The sequence below is a fragment of the Balaenoptera physalus genome (genome assembly GCF_965194825.1).
Source record: "Balaenoptera physalus genome assembly, chromosome: 7".
NCBI lineage: Eukaryota > Metazoa > Chordata > Mammalia > Artiodactyla > Balaenopteridae > Balaenoptera > Balaenoptera physalus.
This window is the reverse complement of record NC_138886.1, coordinates 36,580,776-36,601,809: the sequence shown is the minus strand read 5'-3', so window position 1 is coordinate 36,601,809 and position 21,034 is coordinate 36,580,776. Positions and strand designations below refer to the sequence as shown.

Below are 21,034 nucleotides of genomic sequence, written 5' to 3'. Positions count from 1 at the left end.
TAAATCTCAGTCAATTCAGTAGGATCTCAGCTTAGTCAAGGCCTCTCCCGAACCGCCCCCCGAGTTTTGAGAGGAAAATACAGAGTCAAACCCACCAACTGGGACTGAGGAAGAAGGCAGGACATCTGGTCCTCAGTTGTCATCATCAATCCCTGTTGACACCTGCATTCTCACCTGGTGTCCAGTGTATAGACCATGCAAATGCCAGCTACAGCCTTCTCATTCTGATCTTGAGGCCTCTTCAGGCTCTCAGCTTTCTCAGCTCCTGCCTTGCCCCTCTCAAAGGGCATAGAAAACACTGAGCTCCTCTTCTGTGTCACTTTAGGTGGGGAGCGAGGAACAGTACATACCTGCAGCCATTTCTCCTCTACACTCCCATCATGCTCAGTGCAGGGGAACTTCATGAGGTGTGTCACTTCCCTGAGCTCCATGGGAAACGAGGCTCAGATCCCCTCTTATCTCATATTCTCAAGCCTTTCTGGGGTTCTGTGTCCCAGCCCACAGTAGCCTCCCTTCTCCAGTGGCTCTCCTCCTCCCCCATCACAGGGAGTCAAGTTGTTGGGGACTGATGGGGTGGAGGGACTGTATTGACTGACCACGGTATTCTTACAAGTCCATTGTTCAGACAAATACTTTACGCCCTCAGCCTTTTGGGCTAGGTTCTGATATCTCAAAAGCTTTTACTCTTGAAACCACTGTCTCTGGGAATTTCATATGTCTTGTTTTTAAAACCAAAAAGCTAGGAATTATCATCTTTGTCTACTTTTCTACTCTAATAATCATCCCTGAGGAAATGAATGCCTTGCTCTCATGTCTAGTTTTAGTAAAGAAATTACTGGGAATATACTTAAAATATATTAATATTTCAAAAAATTGGCCCACCATATATATATATATGTGTGTGTGTGTGTATACATATGTGTGTGTGTATACATATATATGTGTGTGTATACATATATATGTGTGTGTATACATATATATATATATAAGACTTTATATATAAAGTCTTAAAGAATTCAAAATGGACCTATTCCTTATCAAGATAGGTCAATTTGTGATAAGAAAATGTGTTTAGGCTAAATAAACCCAGAAAAATTATTTCCATTAAAGATTAACTTCAGGAATTTACTGTGCATAAATTCCAAAAACCAATGTATGGGGTCCTAGTTAATTAAAATCAGCAAAACTTGCCATGTTCTTAACAAAAATGTTTCTCGGGGCTTCCCTGGTGGCGCAGTGGTTGAGAATCTGCCTGCCAATGCAGGGGACACGGGTTCGAGCCCTGGTCTGGGAAGATCCCACATGCCGCGGAGCGACTAAGCCCGTGAGCCACAATTACTGAGCCTGTGCGTCTGGAGCCTGTGCTTCGCAACAAGAGAGGCCGTGACAGTGAGAGGCCCGCGCACCGCGATGAAGAGTGGCCCCTGCTCGCCGCAACTAGAGAAAGCCCTCGCACGGAAACGAAGACCCAACACAACCAAAAATAAATAAATAAATAAATAAATTTATTAAAAAAAAAAAAAAAAGTTTCTCTTCCTCTAGATACTAGAGAGAAATTTGGAGCTACATAAAGGAATGAAGAGCATTAGAAATGCTTAACATGTGGGTAAATATAAAACACATTGTCAGGACTTCCCTGGTGGTGCAGTGGTTAAGAATCCACCTGCCAATGCAGGGGACATGGGTTTGAGCCCTGGTCTGGGAAGATCCCACATGCCGCGGAGCAACTAAGCCCAAGAGCCACAACTGCTGAGCCCGCATGCTGCAACTACTGAAACCTGCGCACCTAGAGCCTGTGCTCTGCAACGAGAAGCCACTGCAATGAGAAGCCTATGCACCACAACGAAGAGTAGCCCCCCGCTCGCCACAACTAGAGAGAGCTCACGCACAGCAACAAAGACCCAACGCAGCCAATAAATAAATAAGTTTAAAACACATTGTTTCTCATTTTATAATCTCTTATTTAAATAATTGACTATTTAAAGCAAAATAATAACAGTGTGTGGAAGCAAAATGTATGATAACATTAGCACAAAAGATGGGAGGGGAAAATGGAAGTATACTGGTGTCACGTTCTTACATTTGACATGAAGTGATTATTATTTGAAGGTGGAGTGTAATCAGTTAAACTGTATACTATAAACCCCAGTGCACCTACTGAAAAATAAACAAAGAAGTAGAGCTGATAAGCCAATAGAGGAGATAAAATGAAATCATAAAAACAACACTCCAAACGCTTTATTATTCTAAAAGAAGGTAGGAAAAGTGGAAAAAAGGAAAAAAGAACAAATGGAGAAAATAGAAAACAAATTGCAAGATAGATTTAAACTCACCCATATCAACAGTTGTATTAAATCAAAACGATCTAAACATTCCAATTAAAAGACAAATTGTCAGATTAAATTAAAAAGAAAAAAGCAACCAACTATATGATTTCTACAGGAAACTTACTTTAAATATAAAGAAACAACTTAAAAGTAAAATGATGGGGAAATTATACTACACAAAGATGAATCAACAGATTTGATGGGGTTTATTTATCTAAAATACAGAAAGATGTTTTTGAGCTCAGGACAAAATCATTGGTCAGAAACATTTTTTTAAAGTGCCATTTTAAAGATGACCTCTAAGCATTAACCTTTGTTTAGAATGAAAGATAATTACACCAGCACTGTACAATAGAACTATGTAAACGCCAGAGTGAACCACATATGTAATTTTAAGTTTTCTAAAAGGCACATTAAAAAAGTAAAAAGAATAATGGTGGCTACATGTTGTTATACGTTTGTCCAAACCCACAGAATGTGTTACCACCAAGAATGAACTCTAAGGTAAACTATGGACTTTGGGTGATAATGATGTGTCAATGAAGGTTGATCAGTTGCAACAAACCTACCACTGTGGTGCGGGATGTTGATAGTGGAGGAGCCTGTGCGTATGTTGTTATGTTGAGAAAGGGGGTATATGGGAAATCTCTGTACCTTCTGCTTACTTTTTCTGTGAACCTAAAACTGCTCTAAAAAATAAAGCCTATGTAAAGCAAAAACAAGTCAAAAAAAAAAGGTGAAATTAATGTTAGTAACATTTTACATTCTTGTTTTCATACTAAGTCTTCCAAATCTGGTTCCAGCACATGTCAACTTGGACTTGCCACATCTCAAGTACTCAACAGCCACATATGGCTAGTGGCTACCATATTAGTGCAACTCTAGGATTTTTGACTCTTCTCTCCTGGGGAGGAGTGGGGAGTAAGGTGGGATGAAGTGGTAAAGGTGACTGGGTCTAAATGCTGAGAACCTCTGACACCACGTCGAATAACTGTACATCATTCTATCTTATAAGTAAAGAGGCGGCCTCTCAGAGAAGCAAGAGAATTGTTGCCACAGCAAATGTTTTAGAAAGATTATTGTAACTTATTCATGTTTTCCTTTTGTAAACCTAAAAGAGAGGGAATAGAGAGAGACCTAAAAGACATACAAACCAACTTCAGTATATGGACATTGGTTGGAACTTGAAAAACTGTAAAAGGAAATTATGAGACAATAACGAAAATGTAAACTTACTGGACATTTAACATTAGGTATTTTAAAATGTAACTGTGGTTATGTTTTTTTAAAAAGGAAGGGGAACGGAAAAAGTTATTAACATAACTCACGAACGGAAAAGAGAGGGAGAGGAGGAGGGAGAGAGGGACAGGGGTGGAAAACGCTTTGATAGCAAGTGAATCCTCTCAAACATACCCCACAGGAGCTGTGGGGATAAGGGGTGGAGTGGGGACCCACCTCCAAATTGTCTCTTAAAAGTCTAAACCCAACCTGACATTCAAGGCTCTCCATATTTAGATACACAAGCATTCCTCTCCCCACATTTTCCTGATAGGAATAGGTACCTAGAACATCGAAGACATTGAGGCTACACGTGCCAAAGAGCTTTGGTGGCGAATTCGTGCCTCGGGCCCTTGTCAGGGGACCGTGTCCGGGGCAGATTCCCTCCAATTTCAGGAGTTGTCCCGGGTGGCACGCCTTCTTTGCGTGTGAGGCAGCGTCTGGCAGAAAGGATATTAAGACCATTGAAGGTACGTGAAAGGGACAAGTCCCTTTGGTTCAGCCTTGGCTTATGCCTCAGTTCTCAGGCGAACTTGCAGTGTGACCTGGACCAGATGGTCTCTTCTCTGAGCCTCAGTGACCACATCTGCAAACCTCAGGAGGTCCAGGCGTTCCAAGGGCGGTTCCAGCTCTGACATCCTCCGACTCCACTCTTGGAGAACGCTGGCTGCGGTACTCCCCGGCAGAAGCCGACACACAGCTGGGCCTTAACAAAGAGCCCGGGTCTCGGGCAGGTTCCCGCCCCCAGCAGGTTTTGGAAAGTCTGTGCGGCCGAGGGGCGGGGCTTCAGCGCGCCGCAGCCAATCATCAAGGGCCCAGGCCGCCGGGGCGGGGCCTCCGCGAGCTGCGGCGGCGGGCAGGCTGGGTCCGAGCATCCCGCGGCTCCGGACCCCCGGCCCGGACATGGCGACCGTCCGGGCCTCCCCGCGAGGCGCGCTACTGCTTCTCCTGGCCGTGGCGGGGGTCGCGGAGGTGGCAGGGGGCCTGGACCCGGGCAGTGCGGGTGAGTAACTGCTGGAGCAGCGGTTCGGGGCGGTCCGGAGCGGCCGCCTCAGCGCTCCAAGATGGCGCGGGGTAGGGGGCGGGGGTGCCGGCGACCCCCAGACCCGGCCCAAGTCCGGTGACCCAGGGTCCGGAGGTCCCAGCAGGCTGCAGGAGAAGCTGAGGCGGGAGGAGCAGGACCCCTCTCCACGCTCGCTCTCCCCGCCCCGATCTGCTGAACTGGGAGCGGTGACCCGGGTTCGAGGCCTTATTCTGTTACCCACCGAGCAGGGGCCCCCAGCTCAGCCCTTATCCCCTCACCCGGCTCGGGTATCTGTCCGAAGAGGGTGAAATGCCTTTGCCCAGGATCGTCGCGAGGGTTGGATGGGATTTCTGAGGTGCCGCCGCCTTACCCCCGCCCTGGCCAGTTATTGTTGCTTGTTCCTTGACCCGTGGTTCAGAAAGGCCGACCTCGGGCAGCGAGCATTGATGGGCCCTGCAGCCTGCCTGACTTCTGAAGTCTCAGAAGACAGTAGATCCAAGCCTCCTAAATCCGATTCTGCTGCCGTTCGCTGTGGGTATGCTGTGTGTCCAAGACAGCGCTGGGCTCTGGCAGGAGACAGATTAAAAATCAGGAAACTGTCTCTTTGGGGTCTGACTGGCTTGAGGAAAGTTTTGTTCTTGCTCTAGAGGAATTAGACCACGAGTGGATAGCAAGCTGTTCAGTGCTTATTGAGTGTCTCTCACGTGCTGGGCTTTTAGGAGTTGTTGCCATCTCCTGCTTTCCAGCAGCCCTGGCTAGGAGGTGGGGTGCAACAAGACATGAGCAGCTCGAATTCAAGGCAGAAGTGTCCAGAGGAGATGAAGGGCTGTGAGTGCACAGAGGGAGAGAGATGATGGATGATGTCCACCTAGGGTAGGAAGAAAATTGAGTGATGCCCCAACTGCAGTAGATATTAAAAGATGACTGGGATTTATACATGCAAAAGTGGTGGAGAAGTGCATTGCTTACAGGGAGACACACCTAGAAAGAGCAAAATCAGTCTCAAGGTTATAAGGTAGCTTACAATGTTAAAAGTTTTTTTGTTTTTTGTTTTTTTTTCAGTCAAGAGTATTTAAAGAAGGGAGAGGATCGTCAGGAACCTGGGGTTAGATAGTTAATTATAATTGGATTCTAACAAGCTGTCAATTAGACAAATCAAAGGAGAGAGAGAGACAGAATGCTGTGTATTTGTGGCTAAATCAGCTTACCTTTCTGGGTCCCATTTTTCTCATTAAGTTAAAGAAATTGAACTAAAGCACTTTCAAAGTTATGGTTCATTAGAAAATTAGTCGTCCATTCTTATTCTACAACTAGTCAATTCTGTGGGAGATAGTAGGGTAGAATATAGTTAAGAATATTTGAACAAATTAGTTAGCTTTAGTCTCTGTGCTTTAATATCCACATTTATTGTATACAGAAATTCTCATAGATTTTATTGTGAGAATTGAGGTAATACATGTATAGCATTTAGAATAGCATATAGTAAGCACTGAAATGTTAGCTCTTAAGGTTGGGAAACACTGTACACTGTACCCCTCTCTTATAAATTCACAAACACGTTAGATTCATAATAATTCGCAAGGATTCCTGTAGTAAAGAAACTTGTTGCTGGGAGAATAGAGAAATGGGGAACTGACTGCTGATGGGTATGCGGTTTCTTTTAGGGTGATGAAAATGTTCAGAATTGGAAAGTGGTGAGCACAGTTCTGTAAATGTACTAAAAACAACTGAATTGTGCCTTTAAAAGGATGAATTTTGTGGTATATGATTGTTAAAAGATAAACTGAGGCATATTAAAATGTTAAGAGTTTATTTGAGCAAAAATTGATTTGAATTGGGCAGTGCCAAATGGGAAGTAACAGGAGCTAGCGGAAGGACTTTTATGGAAGAGGTGGAAACAAAGCAAGGAAATATTCGATTGGTTATAGCTTGGGCAGGTGCCTTATTTGGGAGAGTCCAGGTGGCTGTTTGTGATTGATTGTCCTTAGGGTTCTGATTTCTTAACCTTGGGGCACTATAGGCTTAGGTTTTGGTTTGCTTAGGTAGGCTACTGAGGCATTGAAGCCGCCTCAGTCTAATGGCCTCCTTGTTTTATTAATTTAACATGATTTATATCTCAATAAAATTATTATGCAAAGAAAGAAAGAAACTTGTTTGCTTAAAGAACTCTTTTTCTTCATAACACCTAAAGCACACTTTAGAAAATTCTGGGCTAGATGATTTCTAAAGGCCCTACCAGTTCAAAAAGTCCATGACAATATAGAGTTTGCATTGTTTAGTAAGAAGAAAAATTCCAAGTTTGATGTAAAAGTGAGATTTGTTCCTTTTACTAAATTCTTAGGCATATATTGCCTGGTTCCTTACATAAAAGACATTGAGTAATACAATGGACAAAGGCTTCCACTGTGGATTTGTATAAACTGTGGAAAACGTTCTTCAATCCTAAACAAAAATTAAGAACACAATATTAAATTGTATTTCATTGAAGGCCTGACTTGTATTCCTGCTCAGACAGTCTTCTTTCCCATCTCCTTACCCCATCCAAAGTCGGGTACTCCTGTCTCCTCTGGTATAAAGCGTTTCACAAGTCTCATCTGTTCTGACTTGCAGATTTTTGTTCCTGTTGGGGGAGAGGGGGTGAGGGAAGGAATCATTTGACTTGCTCAATTATTATTATCTCCTGTGAAGTTTGGCCACACCCTCCTCATTGGAGTAATGCCACACTTCCTATCCTGTGTACTTTCTGGTCTCCTCAACACCCCCAGCTCTCCTCCCCAGCACCTCTGGTGTTCCCTTTGGAGGATGGGATGGAACCCTATGCTGCAGTCTCAGGATCTGTGTGTCATGGCACCTGATATTAGCTCTGTTTCTATTTAAGATATTTTCTAATAGTACAAAAGAGAGAAAGATGTAACATTAAGGGCTAGGTTTCAATAAGTTGACATTTAAGAAATTATGTAATAGTCAGCCTAGAATCCTGAAAAAGAATGTAATGAATTTTAAGTTAGAAAAAGCAACCGCCTATCTGGAGGAATGTAATAAGAAGCAGATTCTCTTCCCTAAGAACTATCTTGGCCCACACTGTACAAAGAGCTAGAATTGGTGATAGACCAGATATGACAGTTTATTCTGGTGTGCTACTAAAAGTTCCTATCTTATATCCATAGATTTAAACAGTCTTTCATTAATCATACTTTTCACCATATGCCACTTCTGGAAGAAAGTGGGACAATATCAAGGAGGTGGTTTTTATATATTATAAATGTGTTTTTTTAAAGGAGCAAAACAGATACTACAGGGGTTTGTTTATTCAAAAAATATTTGCATGCTTACTATATGTCAGGCACTGTTCTAGGTGCAGGGTTGCTGCTCTCAAGGGGCTTACATTCTAGCAGAGGGGAGACAGACAATAAACAGTTAAATAAAATGATTTCTGGTAGGGATAAATACGCTGTGAAGGAAACACATAGATGGTAGCGTAGAGCAACAGTCCCCAGCCTTTTCGGCACCAGGGACCGGTTTCGTGGAAGACAGTTTTTCCGCGGGGTGGGGGGAGGGGGGAGGGGGATGGTTCGGGCGGTAATGCTAGCAGTGGGGAGCAGCAGTTGAAGCTTCACTCACTCGCGCTCCACTCACCTCCTGCTGTGCGGCCCGGTTCCTAACAGGGCCGTTCCTAACAGGCCACGGGCCACCAGTCCATGGCCAGGGGTTGGGGACCCCTGGCATAGAGGGGAGTGGTTCTTAACATAGTGATGACAAGAATGGCTTCTTTGAGAAGGTAAGGTTCTGAACTGAAATCTGAAGACCGAAGGTGCTGTCCTTAGAAAAGACCGGGGTGGAGACCAGGAAGTACATAGGCCCTAAGGCAGGAAAGAACAGAAGGTCAGTATGGTTGCAACATAGTGGGCAGGAGAGTAAACCAGGGCTAGATGGTGCTGGGCCTTGCAAAAAGCCACGTAAGGACTGTGGATTTTATTCTATATACAAATAAAAACCAATGGACTTTTTTTTTTTTTTTTCCAGTGGACTTTTAAGTAAGAGATAAGTGCTTTGATTTCTATTTTAGGTCACGCGGGCTGCTGAATGAAAAAAAGTGATCATAATAGGGTAAGAGTAAAAGCAGAGCTACTAGAAGCCCATTTAGTAGTCGAAGCAGGAGATAATGTCTTACAGTAGAGTGGTGGTGGAGATAGAAGAGGAGAGATTCAAGATATATTGCTGTTGGATTGGATGTGGGAAGGGAGGGAAGGAGGCAGTAAAGATTATTTATAGATTTTTACCTTGAGCAACTTAGTGAAAAATAATGCTATTTACTGAGGTTGAGAAGATGGGGAGGAGCAAGTTGGAGGGTTGGCAGGTGAGTCAGGAAGAGAATCAAAATTTCCGTTTTTGTATGTGTTTAAGACGGATATTAGGAATAACTCCCCTTGGTCCATTGCTTTCTAAACTTAATTTCATGCCTGTAAGTATTCCATTCAGCAAATATTTGTTAAGGGGTTAATAGTGCCAGACACTGTGATAGGCACTAGGTATATAATGTGGTAAGCAAAAACAGACATGGTCTCTGCTTTCATGGGGTTTAAGGTTTATTGAGAACATCAGACATTAAATGTCACCAAAAAGTGTATAATATCTACACTGCTAATATTTATGTGGTTATATTAGTACATATCCATTTATATTCTAAATCTGAATATATTTGAGGAAAAATGTGATTTAGTCAAGTAATGGATGCTGTAGAGCACATAGATTACATGAAGAAGACGTCAAGAAAAGTATAAGTATTAAGAGAAACATTTTGACCATGGACTATACCATTGGGAGCCAGACATTAATACTTTCAGATCCCTTGTTTTACACATGGGTGTCCTATGGCATAGAATGGGGAAGGGAATTATCTGAGAGTACTGGCTATTAGCATCTGCAGGGAGGATCTGAGGAGTCATTTGCTTTAGTTGTTTCATAATGATGAATGATAATGTGTTAAGGCTCTTTTGACCCCCAAAAGAACAGAAACCAGGGTTGCTCAGGATTAGGGAGCTAGTTATATAGCATCTAACAGGGAACACATGGAAATCCAAGCATAGGAAATTGAGCACAGCACAACCTCAGGGACTGCTGTGGGAACTGGAAAGCTGCCAGCAACCAAGACTACTTTTAGAGACAGTCTCTCTCTCTACCTCTCATAGAGTCTCTCTGTACATCTCTTGCATTTCCCACTCTCCACCAACCAGCTTCCTCCTTTTACTCATGGTTTCTGCACACCATAAAACTTCCTCAGCCCCAGCTCATCTTGACCTTATAGATGCAGAGCCCACCACCAACTGGCTGTATACCTCTGTGCCTGTGCATATGATTGGGTCCAGCTTATCTTTTGACCTGGGTCAAAAACTCATATGATGTTTGCTAAATCATGGCTTGGTCACCGTGTGAAATATGGTATGGCAGTGGTATAGTGGGAGAAATAAACTTTTTGTACTTTTTTTTCTGATTAAAAAGGCATTGTATAAATAGGAAATTATTACTTATTAGCCAATGAATAAATAAAATTTTTCGAGCTGAGCACTGTGCTAAATGGGTACAAGAAGTTTCCGTTCAATCTGGAGATACCATTAGTACACACATGAAATTATTAGAGTTAAGTGTTAAAGCTTCCAGTTCTGACTGGAAAAGTAGGACATTAAATAACCAAAAAACCAACATGGCCTGGAGTTGTTGGAGAAGAAAGGCTTACTAAGAGTTGAGTTGGGATTTCAGCCTTGAAAGATGTTTAGGATTTATGTCAGCAAGAAAGAGGGCACTAAGCATTTCAGGCAGAAGGCTGTGTTCATGGTAAATGTAGGCTTTCCTTGTTAAAAAGTAATAGAAGATCAGGGAAGGGGAGGTAAGAAGACGACTTGGAAAATTTAGAACTGGAATAGCAGGAAGCCATTGTAGGCCCTTAGATTAGAAGAGTGACATCATGAAAGGTCTATTTAAAAAATTAATCTGGCACTCACTGATAATAGAAGAGAATGAGCATAATTGGCTGTTGTAGCAGTGCAGTATGAGGCAAGCAATGGAGAAGGATATCCATCTGTCTAGATAAATAAAGCGGTATGACAAGATGTTAGCAGTGTTGAATCCAGGTGGTGGGTATATAAATAATCATTTTATTGTTTGGCTCTTCCTTGGCTGATGATATATTTTATGTATATACACAGATATATATATATATCATTAAAGGGATAAATGTGACAATTGTAAGAATGCATTTATAAGTTAAAGTTGCAGTTGTCATTTAAATGTTTTTAAAGTGATTGTCAATTTCCAGGCTGTTTTAGAAATAAAAATTTGATTAAAAGTAAGATGAGAATTTTTAAATTAGCGTATCTTTTTTATTTGAAATGACTGTTTTCCGCTATCAGCTTGGATTTAGTTTTTTCCCCTTCAATAGTGCAGGATATATATATTCTGTTCTAGTAATTCTCTAGGAATACATTAATTAGAAGGAATCTTTATTTTCTTTAGAAAAGAAAACAGGACTGGCTTTTCATTAACCAAATTGAATTACAGCTTTTGGGAGGCTTCTGGGGCAAAATCTCTTTTAACTTCAAAAATCCTATAATTCTGTGAATATTTTAGCTTTAGATTAGGGTGTGTATTTGTTTTTAAATGCTGGTTGGTCTTAGAAGTTGCATTTTTCCCTTGTGGCTGGAGCATGTGCTTCCTGCTTACTTGCCTATCTTTAGTAGACATGTGGTCCAAACCAGCAGACAAACCTTGATGTTTCTAATTATTGGATGATTCTACTCACATATTTCTAGGTTACATTAATCCCTTCTTAAACCCAATATACATGGCCTTTAGTAAGCAGTTTTTGGTTTTTATTAATTTTATAATTACAGACTTTTGGAATAAGAATGCAAAATATGACGCTCTTCCTTATGTCTCTAATAAGGATAACACCTGTGCTGTTTATTTTCATCCTGTCAATATCAAGTGTTATTTTGAACTAATTTACCTTTATCTGTTCAGTTCCATTTTATGAAAATAACCGGAGTTTTAAACTATTCTTGAAGAACTAGAAATTAGGTTAGAATCAAATTATAAAAACAAAACATTTCTAGAATTCACTGTCTTCTCTTGTATAAAACATTAGGCTTTGGAGAGTTTTTTTGCACTCTAATAGTTCAATGACCCAATTAATCCATTTTAAAAGCTCTAAAAAAGACAAAGACCTTTAATTGCCACATTAATTGCGTTTGAATCCTTTGCCCTCATTCTTAATGAAGGCATATGACTAGATATCTATTTGTAGATATTTATTTCTTAAAAAATATGCAGGGTTTAAGATTCTAGTAAGTTTTTGTTGTTTCAAAGAAAGAAAAATGTGTACTAATATAACGATGACTAAGGTTAAAAATAAAGTGTGGAAAATGTGATGGAGTGTAGGTCCCCTAGCCTGTTCTAGGAGGGTGGCAGTCCTCTCAAGGGAGGAAATGTACTATTACAGAGGAATGCTTGGTTGGGAGGGGGAAGGGCATTATTACCAGAAGACTTCAGGCTGCTCTCTTTAATCCCATTTTGTCAGAAATTTCAGAAGGCTTTTGGAAAGACTAGAAGGGAATATGTCAAAATGTCAACACACGTTCTGGCAGGACAGTGGGAATATTAGGTCATTTTTCTTCTTATTTTCCAAATTTTGGGGTTTCTTAATGAAAAAATGAATTATTTTAAAATTTTAACTTTGGTGGCCACTCTACTATAAATTTGACCTTCACCATTAAATAGGAAAAAAACAGGCCTTTATATTTTTAATAAAACCTTTCATTGTTATTGGAGTTTTAATTATGACATGTTTTATGTTTCTGTTCTAAATAGACCTTTGCTCCAAGAAACTTTTTTCCAAAAATCCTTAGGCCCAAGTCAGACTCTTGTCTGCCTGACTGTTTACTTTTTGCTAAGCCTGTGCTTATTGGGACCATATGTTATCCTGAGCTATCTTTGCTCTTGATCAGCTGGATTTTCTGCCCTCGTGTGACCTTTGTGTTGGGGGACAGTAGAAAGTGGCAACAACTTGAGCACTTCAAAAGAGCACATCAGTATCACACAGGAGACCCCCCCCCCTTTTTTTCCTGCCTGTCCTCTCCATTCTAATGAGGCTGGGGACATAACAGAATCTTAGAAGAGGGGGTCGGCATGGTGTGGCATGGCAGGGGAGAAGGGGTGTTGTGAGAAAGTCTCATGAGTGTTTGGGCCCTCCCTCGAATTAGTAGCTTCTAAGAAAGTAACTACAGCCTATAAACAAGGAATTTTTTAAATTTCTGAAACTTAATGGAATTTCTATATGTTTTTCAGAATTTTAAAGTCAAATGTTTAGAACTTTAAGACAGCTTTTCCCACATAGTATTAGAAAGCCAGCCCCACAATAGTCTTTTTTTTTTTTTTTTCTAAAACATAGTTTCATCAGATCCTTCCTTTCCTAAAGAGCACATACTGCCTTCCTGCTGTCATTTTTATTCCCTTCACTCACTCTTTTTTTTTTTTCTTAAATTTTTATTTATTTTTGGCTGTGTTGGGTCTTCGTTTCTGTGCGAGGGCTTTCTCTAGTTGCGGCAAGCGGGGGCCACTCTTCATCGCGGTGCGCGGGCCTCTCACTGTCGCGGCCTCTCCTGTTGCGGAGCACAGGCTCCAGACGCGCAGGCTCAGTAATTATGGCTCACGGGCCCAGTTGCTCCGTGGCATGTGGGATCTTCCCAGACCAGGGCTCGAACCCGTGTCCCCTGCACTGGCAGGCAGACTCTCAACCACTGCACCACCAGGGAAGCCCCCACAATAGTCTTTTATGAAACTAAACTATAGTGGTATAATATCACTATATATCACAGTAATATCATACACCCTGTCATTGTTTTACGGATTAACAGTGATCGGTTTTGAATTTAAAGGATTGTTGGTAAGAGCTAAAGAGGACCTTTTTTATTCATTCATTTCTCCCCAATACTAATCCTACCTTCAATCAAAAAAGCTCTGCTTTCACGTATATTGAAATTGTATAGATTTCATTTAAAGAGATTATGTTGCATATATATGTATAAAACCATTGTATTTGATCTACCTGCCTGAAATATAATATTATTATGTCCTTGTCTCTTTTGACTTAGCAGTCTAAACAGGCACTGATCAATGTAGTTGTATCTTTTTTTTCCAGTCAACATCACTCTAGAATAGTAACATGCCCCCCTGCTGATTATCTCTATCACCAATTTATTAATTTCTCTGGGCCCATAATGCTGCTTGGCAAATTTTTCCTTTTCTCTGATATTTCTCAAATTGGCATTCTGAAATGTTAATATGTGGCATGAAAAAAAGTATTCTGTGCTCTGAGAAATCTGTCTACTTAGATCCCTTTTTAGGAGATTAATGATGCATATTAACATATTAAAACCTTCATAAAATCCTACAGAAAAGAATTCTCTTTAATTTTTTAATCCTTTGTTTCCCAATTTATTTGAACATGAAACATTTTCTCTTGAGGGATAGATATTAACAATTCATGAAACAGTGTTTCATAGAACAGAAGTTTGAGAAACATTTATAGTTGCCTCCTTTATTCTCTACAATGGCTGTTCCAGACCTCTACAACCTCACCTCAAGCCCAACACCATCTCAATCCTTTTTGTTTTCAGACCTAATCTCTACTTCACTGAGATAATGGAGGCTTACGTGTAACATGTCCAAAACAAAATTCATTATCTTTTTATCATTTAACCTTACATTATAGGTATAATAATAGAATATAGTCCATAGGGTAATTGTGAGGTTGAATGAGATAATACATAAAGCAAGCAGTAAAATTCTGGCATGTAGAAAGTACACAGTACCTAGTAGTTATTATTATTAAATGACAGTCTCCCCTATTAGATTGTAAGCTTCTTGAAGGCAAAAACCATGTTCTGCAACACAGCACCGTCCTTGACTTGAAATAGGTACTCAGCAAAGGTTTGTTGAGTTAAAATGGATAGTAATAGTAATAATTGTTGAATAAATGGTTTGTGTAACCATCTGGCTTAGCTTAATCATCATGTTTATTTAACAATAGGCAACATCAGGTGTTTATTTTTTCTCCCTAGGTGCACTGTGTTGTAATCATTCAAAGGATAACCAAATGTGCCGTGATGTATGTGAGCAGGTAAGCTTACATAATAATTGTAGAAGATATTATTTAGTATAATTGTTTTGGAGAAATCTGCTGGGCAGCACTTAAAACAAGTGTTCAGAGTTCACATCACCAATGATGGAACAAATTAACGTGTGTCTGCTGACATGATGGAGCACAGTATCTTAAGTAGGATTCTTGCCCAAAATACATAACCTGAATCATGAGGAAACAATAGGGCAAACCCAGATTGAGGGATATTCCTCAAAACAACTGCCTGTACCCTTCAGAGGTATCAGTGTTATAAAAACAAAGGCTAAGAAGCTTCTAGATTAGAGGAAACTAAAGAGACAACTAAATGCTAGTGCATAATCCTGGATTGGGTCCTGGAATTAAAAAAAAGATTGCTATAGAGGACATGATTGAGATAAATTGGTGAAATTTAAATATGAACTGTAGGGACTTCCCTGGCGGTACAGTGGTTAAGAATCCACCTGCCAATGCAGGGGACACACGTTCAAGCCCTGGTCCGGGAAGATCCCACATGCCATGGAGCAGCTAAGCCCGTGCGCCACAACTACTGAGCCTGCACTCTAGAGCCCGTGAGCCACAACTGCTGAGCCCGTGCGCCACAACTACTGAAGCCTGCGCGCCTAGAGCTTGTGCTCCGCAACAAAGGGAAGCCACCGCAACAAGAAGCCCGCGCACCGCAATGAAGAGTAGCCCCTGCTCGCCGCAACTAGAGAAAGCCCGCACGCAGCAATGAAGACCCAGCACAGCCATAAATAAATACATACATACATACATACATACATACATACATACATACATACATACTGTAATAATATTGTACCAGTGCTATGATCTGAATTTGATGATTATATTGTGGTTAGCTAGGACGGTGTCCTTGTTCTTACGAGATATGTGCTGGGATTTAGGAATGATCATGTCTATAATGAATTCTAAATGTTTCATCAAAGTAATAGTAATAATGTGTATATGTAGAGAAAGTTAAACCAAATGTTGCAAATGTTAGTAATGGGTGAATCTAGATGAAGGCTATGTTGGTGTTCATTGTACTATTTTGGAAACTTTTCTGTGGTTTTGAATTTTTCTGCTTGAGCCTTTTTAGGCAGGTTCCACTGAGACAGCAGCTGTTTGTGTCTTACCTTTCTTTCATCATCTTGATTGTGTAGTTCTAGTCTTACCACTTGAGAATTAACGACCTCAGTCATCTTTTGAGGAGTTTTCAAGTAATAACCTGGATTTTGTTACTTCTTAAAAATGAGAGCACTACCTAACTGGGATTAAAACTTCTCTCAAACAGTATTATGAATTTAGAAAGATTTTGCAAGATACTCTAAGTATAAAACAAGACAGCTCATCTAAATAGCTGCTAGAGAATTCATGTCAAAACACTATAGCAGATTAGGTTTTCTACAAGTTTACTGCCAGAACGATAGCTTTTGAAAGCAAAAATGGCCTCTTGATGGTGTCACCATAAGGGAGCTTTTAAAGTAGCTCTTCTACTTTTGGAAGCACTGCTTTCCTGACTTTTTGCTTTGTTTCCTCTTGTTTTTTCCACTAAGGTTCCATAGGGTAAATGATTTTTATGAGGCACCTGGAACAGGCAAGGTCTAATTTCATTAAATATCAAGTGCTAGAAATTCTATAATTTAGCATATTAAGTGAATACTGTAGTCATCCTTTATTAGGAAAAAACATTCTTCCCTGACCAAGTTCTTAACTAATTGAGAAATAAGGCAAAGGAGTAAGGCAGGTAAAACCCCAGATATTACTTTTATCACTAGTTACACAGATGCTGAATGTAGCATTTATCTCCAGGTAAACACTAAACTACAGAATTAGACTTACTCCCAGAGGAGGAGAGGTAAGGGTTGGGTTATATATGTTCACTTTCCCCTGCCAAACTCAGCAGTCAGATGAGTCAGTCATTGCAATCACGGGAGAAGAGAGAGAGGCCAGGGTGCTAAAATTGCTAGAGCTCACTGAAAATGAAAGGAATTACCAGGAGTGAGGAATCATTATTTCTTCAACCAGTAGGAAATGAAGAAAGGGTGGCGTTCTGCTGATATTTAGGTTTGGAGTTGGAGTGAATACTAGTGCCCTTGATGGCTGTGGAAAGTTAGGAAAAAGATGGTAGGGGGATGAGTTGCTGAATTATCAGTGAAAACCACTATGTGAAGACAGTTGGAGATTTGGAGTTAAAACTTTTAGAATTTGAATTTAGATAAGAAGTCAGGACTGATGTTTTATAATAGTCAGCACAATAAGGTGTCAGATGCCATATAATTCAAGAAGTTTGAGATCTGAGAAAAGTCCCTCAGTTTTAAAAAGAGGACTTTTAGAGGAGATATTCTAGAACAGGGACTTTTGTTTGCTTTGTTTGTGCTGAATCCCCCAGTGCTTAGAATCGAAACTCTGCCTTTTCCAATTCCACTACAAATGTGATGTGCTTCCTCCTTCCCTCCTTCTCTCCCTCCCTCCCTTCTTTCCTTTCTTCCTGACTTTTTTTAATTCTTTCTTGCCTTTCGTCGTTGTCTTTTCCCCTTTCTTTTTCTTTTCCTTCTTCTTTTTAATCTTTTCATGATGGGAATTTTCAAATATATACAAAAGTAAAGAGAAATACAATAAACTCCCATATTCAGCTTTCTCATTGTTAAGTCAAGGCCAGTTGTGTTTCATTTACAGTCCCATCTACTCCTCCCCCCCGCGCATTATATTGAGGCAAATTTATATTGAAACAAATCCCAGTTGTCATATCATTTGCTCCATAAATTTTCAGTCTGTATCTATAAATTATAAGTATTTGTTTAAAAAATAACCATGTTACCATTACCACTTCTTTAAAAATGTAATACTCAAATATCTAGTTATTTTTCAAATTTATTAACTGTTTAATAAGTTTCATTTTATAAGTTTGAATCAGGATCCAAGTGAGATATAAGCATTGCAGTTGTTTTTTAAATATCTTTTAATATGGGTTTCTCCTTGCAGTTTGTTTAATGGATAAATCTGGTCATTTATCCTGTGGAGTTTCCCACAGTCTGAATCATGCTGTTTGTAGCCCTATGGTATCATTTAATGTGTTCCTCTTTCCTCTGTATTTCTGTAATTGGTAGGTAGATTTAAGAGCAGAGCTGTCCAATAGAATTTTCTTCAGTGATCAAAGTATTTCATATCTGTATGATCCAATAGGGAAACTGCTAGCTCTGTGTGTACAGTAAACACTTGAAATATGCTTCAAGAGACTGAGGAACTGAATTTTAAATTTTATTTCATTTTCACTGATTTAAGTTTAAATTTAAATAGCCACGCATGGCTGGCAGCTACCTTATGGAGTAGATCCAGAGGCTTGATCAGATTCAGGTTAGGTTTTGTTTTTGTTTTGTTTGGCAAGTCTTACTCATAAATAGTATTGTGTCTGGTTGTCTCTTTGTAATGTTAGCAGTCATTGTTAATAATTGCCTCAATGCATTAATTTACTAGGAGTTACAAAATGGTGATATTCTAGCTCTCTTCATTTATTAATTATAGTTTGTGGTTTGGGAGAAAAATGGCTGTTAAAACTAACTGGAGATAAATCCTTTTTCATTGTCGTTAGCATTCATAGACTTTACAATCTTGACTATTTGCAGGTAATAATATATGTAATGATTTAAATTTACAGAGACATTAAATTGTAATTGCATTAATTAAAGTTGTATTTGGAAGTGAGCCAACTAGCCTGTTGAGTGAACTTGTCAACCCCTCAGCAGCTTTATTTAAAAGATGGCTTTGTCTCTATTTTATGGAATTCTGTGGAGAAGTTTTTGCTACAATGCTATTCACACAGTTCTTCACCAATATAAAGGGTATGGCATAGTCTGTTTTTCATTGTGGTCAGTTGACTAAAAGCAGTTTGTAGGACAGTTTAGAATAAATTTATTGTTTTTTCTTCCTTTTCTGTTTTTTTTTCTCCCCTATACCCTAACAGGTTAACAGCCTGGTTTTCTCCATTTTTGAGCATTATACTTGCCGTATTTAGATTTTGTTGATTATTTGCCAAGCTAACCAACCTTTCAAGAAATATTACCTCAACTTAATTTAGATCTTTCCAAAGGTTTTCCGTTTATAAAGGGAAATTGGAAAATATTCTAGACAATTCATATATCTAGAGGACAATAAGTTTACCTCTTCTATTTTCTTGTTGAAAAAAATGCCACAAAACTTTTTTTTTTTTTTTTTTGTCAAATAGATATTCTCCTCAAAAAGTGAATCCCGACTAAAACATCTGTTGCAGCGAGCCCCAGATTATTGCCCTGAAACAATGGTAGGTCTTATTTAACTTAACTATGGAAGCTTTTGTCTAATGAAGCACTCTAATGAGTTACTTTAGATTTAGCAAATTTTTCAGTGTAATTGGGGTTTGTGGTCAAATAAAATGTTAGATTTAACTAGGTACTTTAAAAAGATCTTCACACAAATTGCTAGATAGAATATTGTTTTTCATCTTTCATTGTTTATTTTATACCTATGTTGTAGGTATATGATATATTCCAGTCTTTAAATTTCATTATAATAGTTTATCTGGAATTGGGAATTTTACTTATTATCATATTTTGACAATTTTATGAAAACCATAATAACTAAGTCTTACATATATTTTGATTTTTAAAAAGTTGGATTTGGGGTAAGGGAAAATGTGTGATTTCTCATTACTTCTGTCTTCCCATTTTCTGGTATATTATAGATACATTGCATTCTTGTCTGAATCATGTAACTTAAAATGCCTCTAATGCGTGGGCCATCCTCAGCGTTTGGGATACTCATGAGCCAGGCTAAGAAAGTCTGAGCTGGCATGAGGGAGCCTCCTTATATAAGGTAGCTTGGGTTAAATGGGGGGAAGGTTGATGATCAAACAGTTCTGACTGACATATTTTCCTTTAGTCACTCAACAGGCACTTTTATCTCTGTGCTTGGAAACAGTTATCCCAGTAAGCATCCTGAGTAACCGTATTTGTCCTTAGTACTCTCAGATGGGAAGATGGGAAAACAGCAAGCAGTATTTTTACATCTCAGTTCTATTTTTTCTTCCCTGAATAACTGGTTGATACTCATATAGTTCTAGATCATTGATTGTATAGACACAAACATAATCAAATTAGCTATATATAATTTCTGTAGAAACTTTCATATTTAGGAACTGGTTATCTACATAAAAGTCTTTTGGTGATTACAATTTTAGGTTGAAATTTGGAGTTGTATGAATTCATCTTTGCCAGGTAAGCAATAGAAGTGCAACATTTAGCACTTTATTTTTTAAAACTTATTTTGTGATTGTAAAATCTGTGTCATAGTCCTGTAACCTAATGTTTACCCTTGAATTTCTATCCTCTCCTTCCTGTAGGCACCCAAATTTTCAAATGTATAATTAATTCTCATTCACTCAGTCCTTAATGGTACTCTTGTCTCCACTTCTACCATTCTATTGAAACTGGTCTTTGAAAGATCACCAGGATCTCTTGGTTCCTAGATCTTATGGCTTTTTCTCAGTACTTATTCTCTTTGACTTCCCTGTGACACTTGATATGATTGACCACTCCCTTCTTGTGACTTCACCTTGGCCTTGTGACTTTGCCCTCTCTTATCCCCACCTCCCCCACACACCGTCCCCCCCATAACTACCACAGTTATTTCTGTGTGTGGTCCTCTTCCCTTCTCTCTCCACATTCACCCTGGTAACCACATTCCTTCCCAGAACTGTTAACTAATCAGCTCTGGGAAGATAACTTTCAAATCCAAGTCATTGTTCATGACCTCTAGACGTCTTTACCTGGATCTATGCATCCAGGTGGCATCTGAAGTGCCAATTCAAAACCAAACTCGCCTTATAACTGCTTTCTCTTGTGAATGACACTCTAGACTGGAAGCCCTCAAGTCATTATCTCTGATTGCTTTTTCTTTTTAGCTCATTGACTCTCTTCTTGTAAAATCTTGTGTCTACCCTCACCATTTCTAGTTCAAGCCTTTATGATTACACCTTTGGGGTAGATTATTGCAATAACCTTGTAACTGGTGTTTCAATACACCATAGGTGTCCTCCCCACCCCCTTCAAAAAAAATCCCTCCGGGGATATCCACTTCCATCAGAATAAAGGCCAAACTCCCTAGCCTGGCATTCATGGTCTCCTAGGATTAAAGCTCATTTTCCAGTCCTGGTTAAAGCCAGTGCCTTGAAAAAAAGGGAGTATATCTTATGTT

The 21,034-nt window shown here is 39.5% G+C and overlaps 1 protein-coding gene across 4 annotated transcripts in view; it reads left to right on the top strand.

Annotated features, from left to right (window-relative positions):
• The first annotated feature begins 4,414 nt into the window (after window positions 1-4,414).
• Window positions 4,415-21,034, top strand: part of RECK (reversion inducing cysteine rich protein with kazal motifs) — a 75,251-nt gene continuing 58,631 nt past the window's right edge. For 3 of the 4 annotated variants that reach the window (XM_082468597.1, XM_082468601.1, XM_082468599.1), the window contains exons 1-4: window positions 4,417-4,608; window positions 14,745-14,803; window positions 19,029-19,103; window positions 20,019-20,055. In XM_082468597.1, coding sequence (XP_082324723.1) covers window positions 4,509-4,608; window positions 14,745-14,803; window positions 19,029-19,103; window positions 20,019-20,055 — 271 coding nt within the window. In that variant the 5' untranslated portion in view covers window positions 4,417-4,508. Of the gene's footprint in view, window positions 4,609-14,744; window positions 14,804-19,028; window positions 19,104-20,018; window positions 20,056-21,034 lie in introns of all 4 variants that reach the window. The other variant, XM_082468600.1, reaches the window with a different exon arrangement.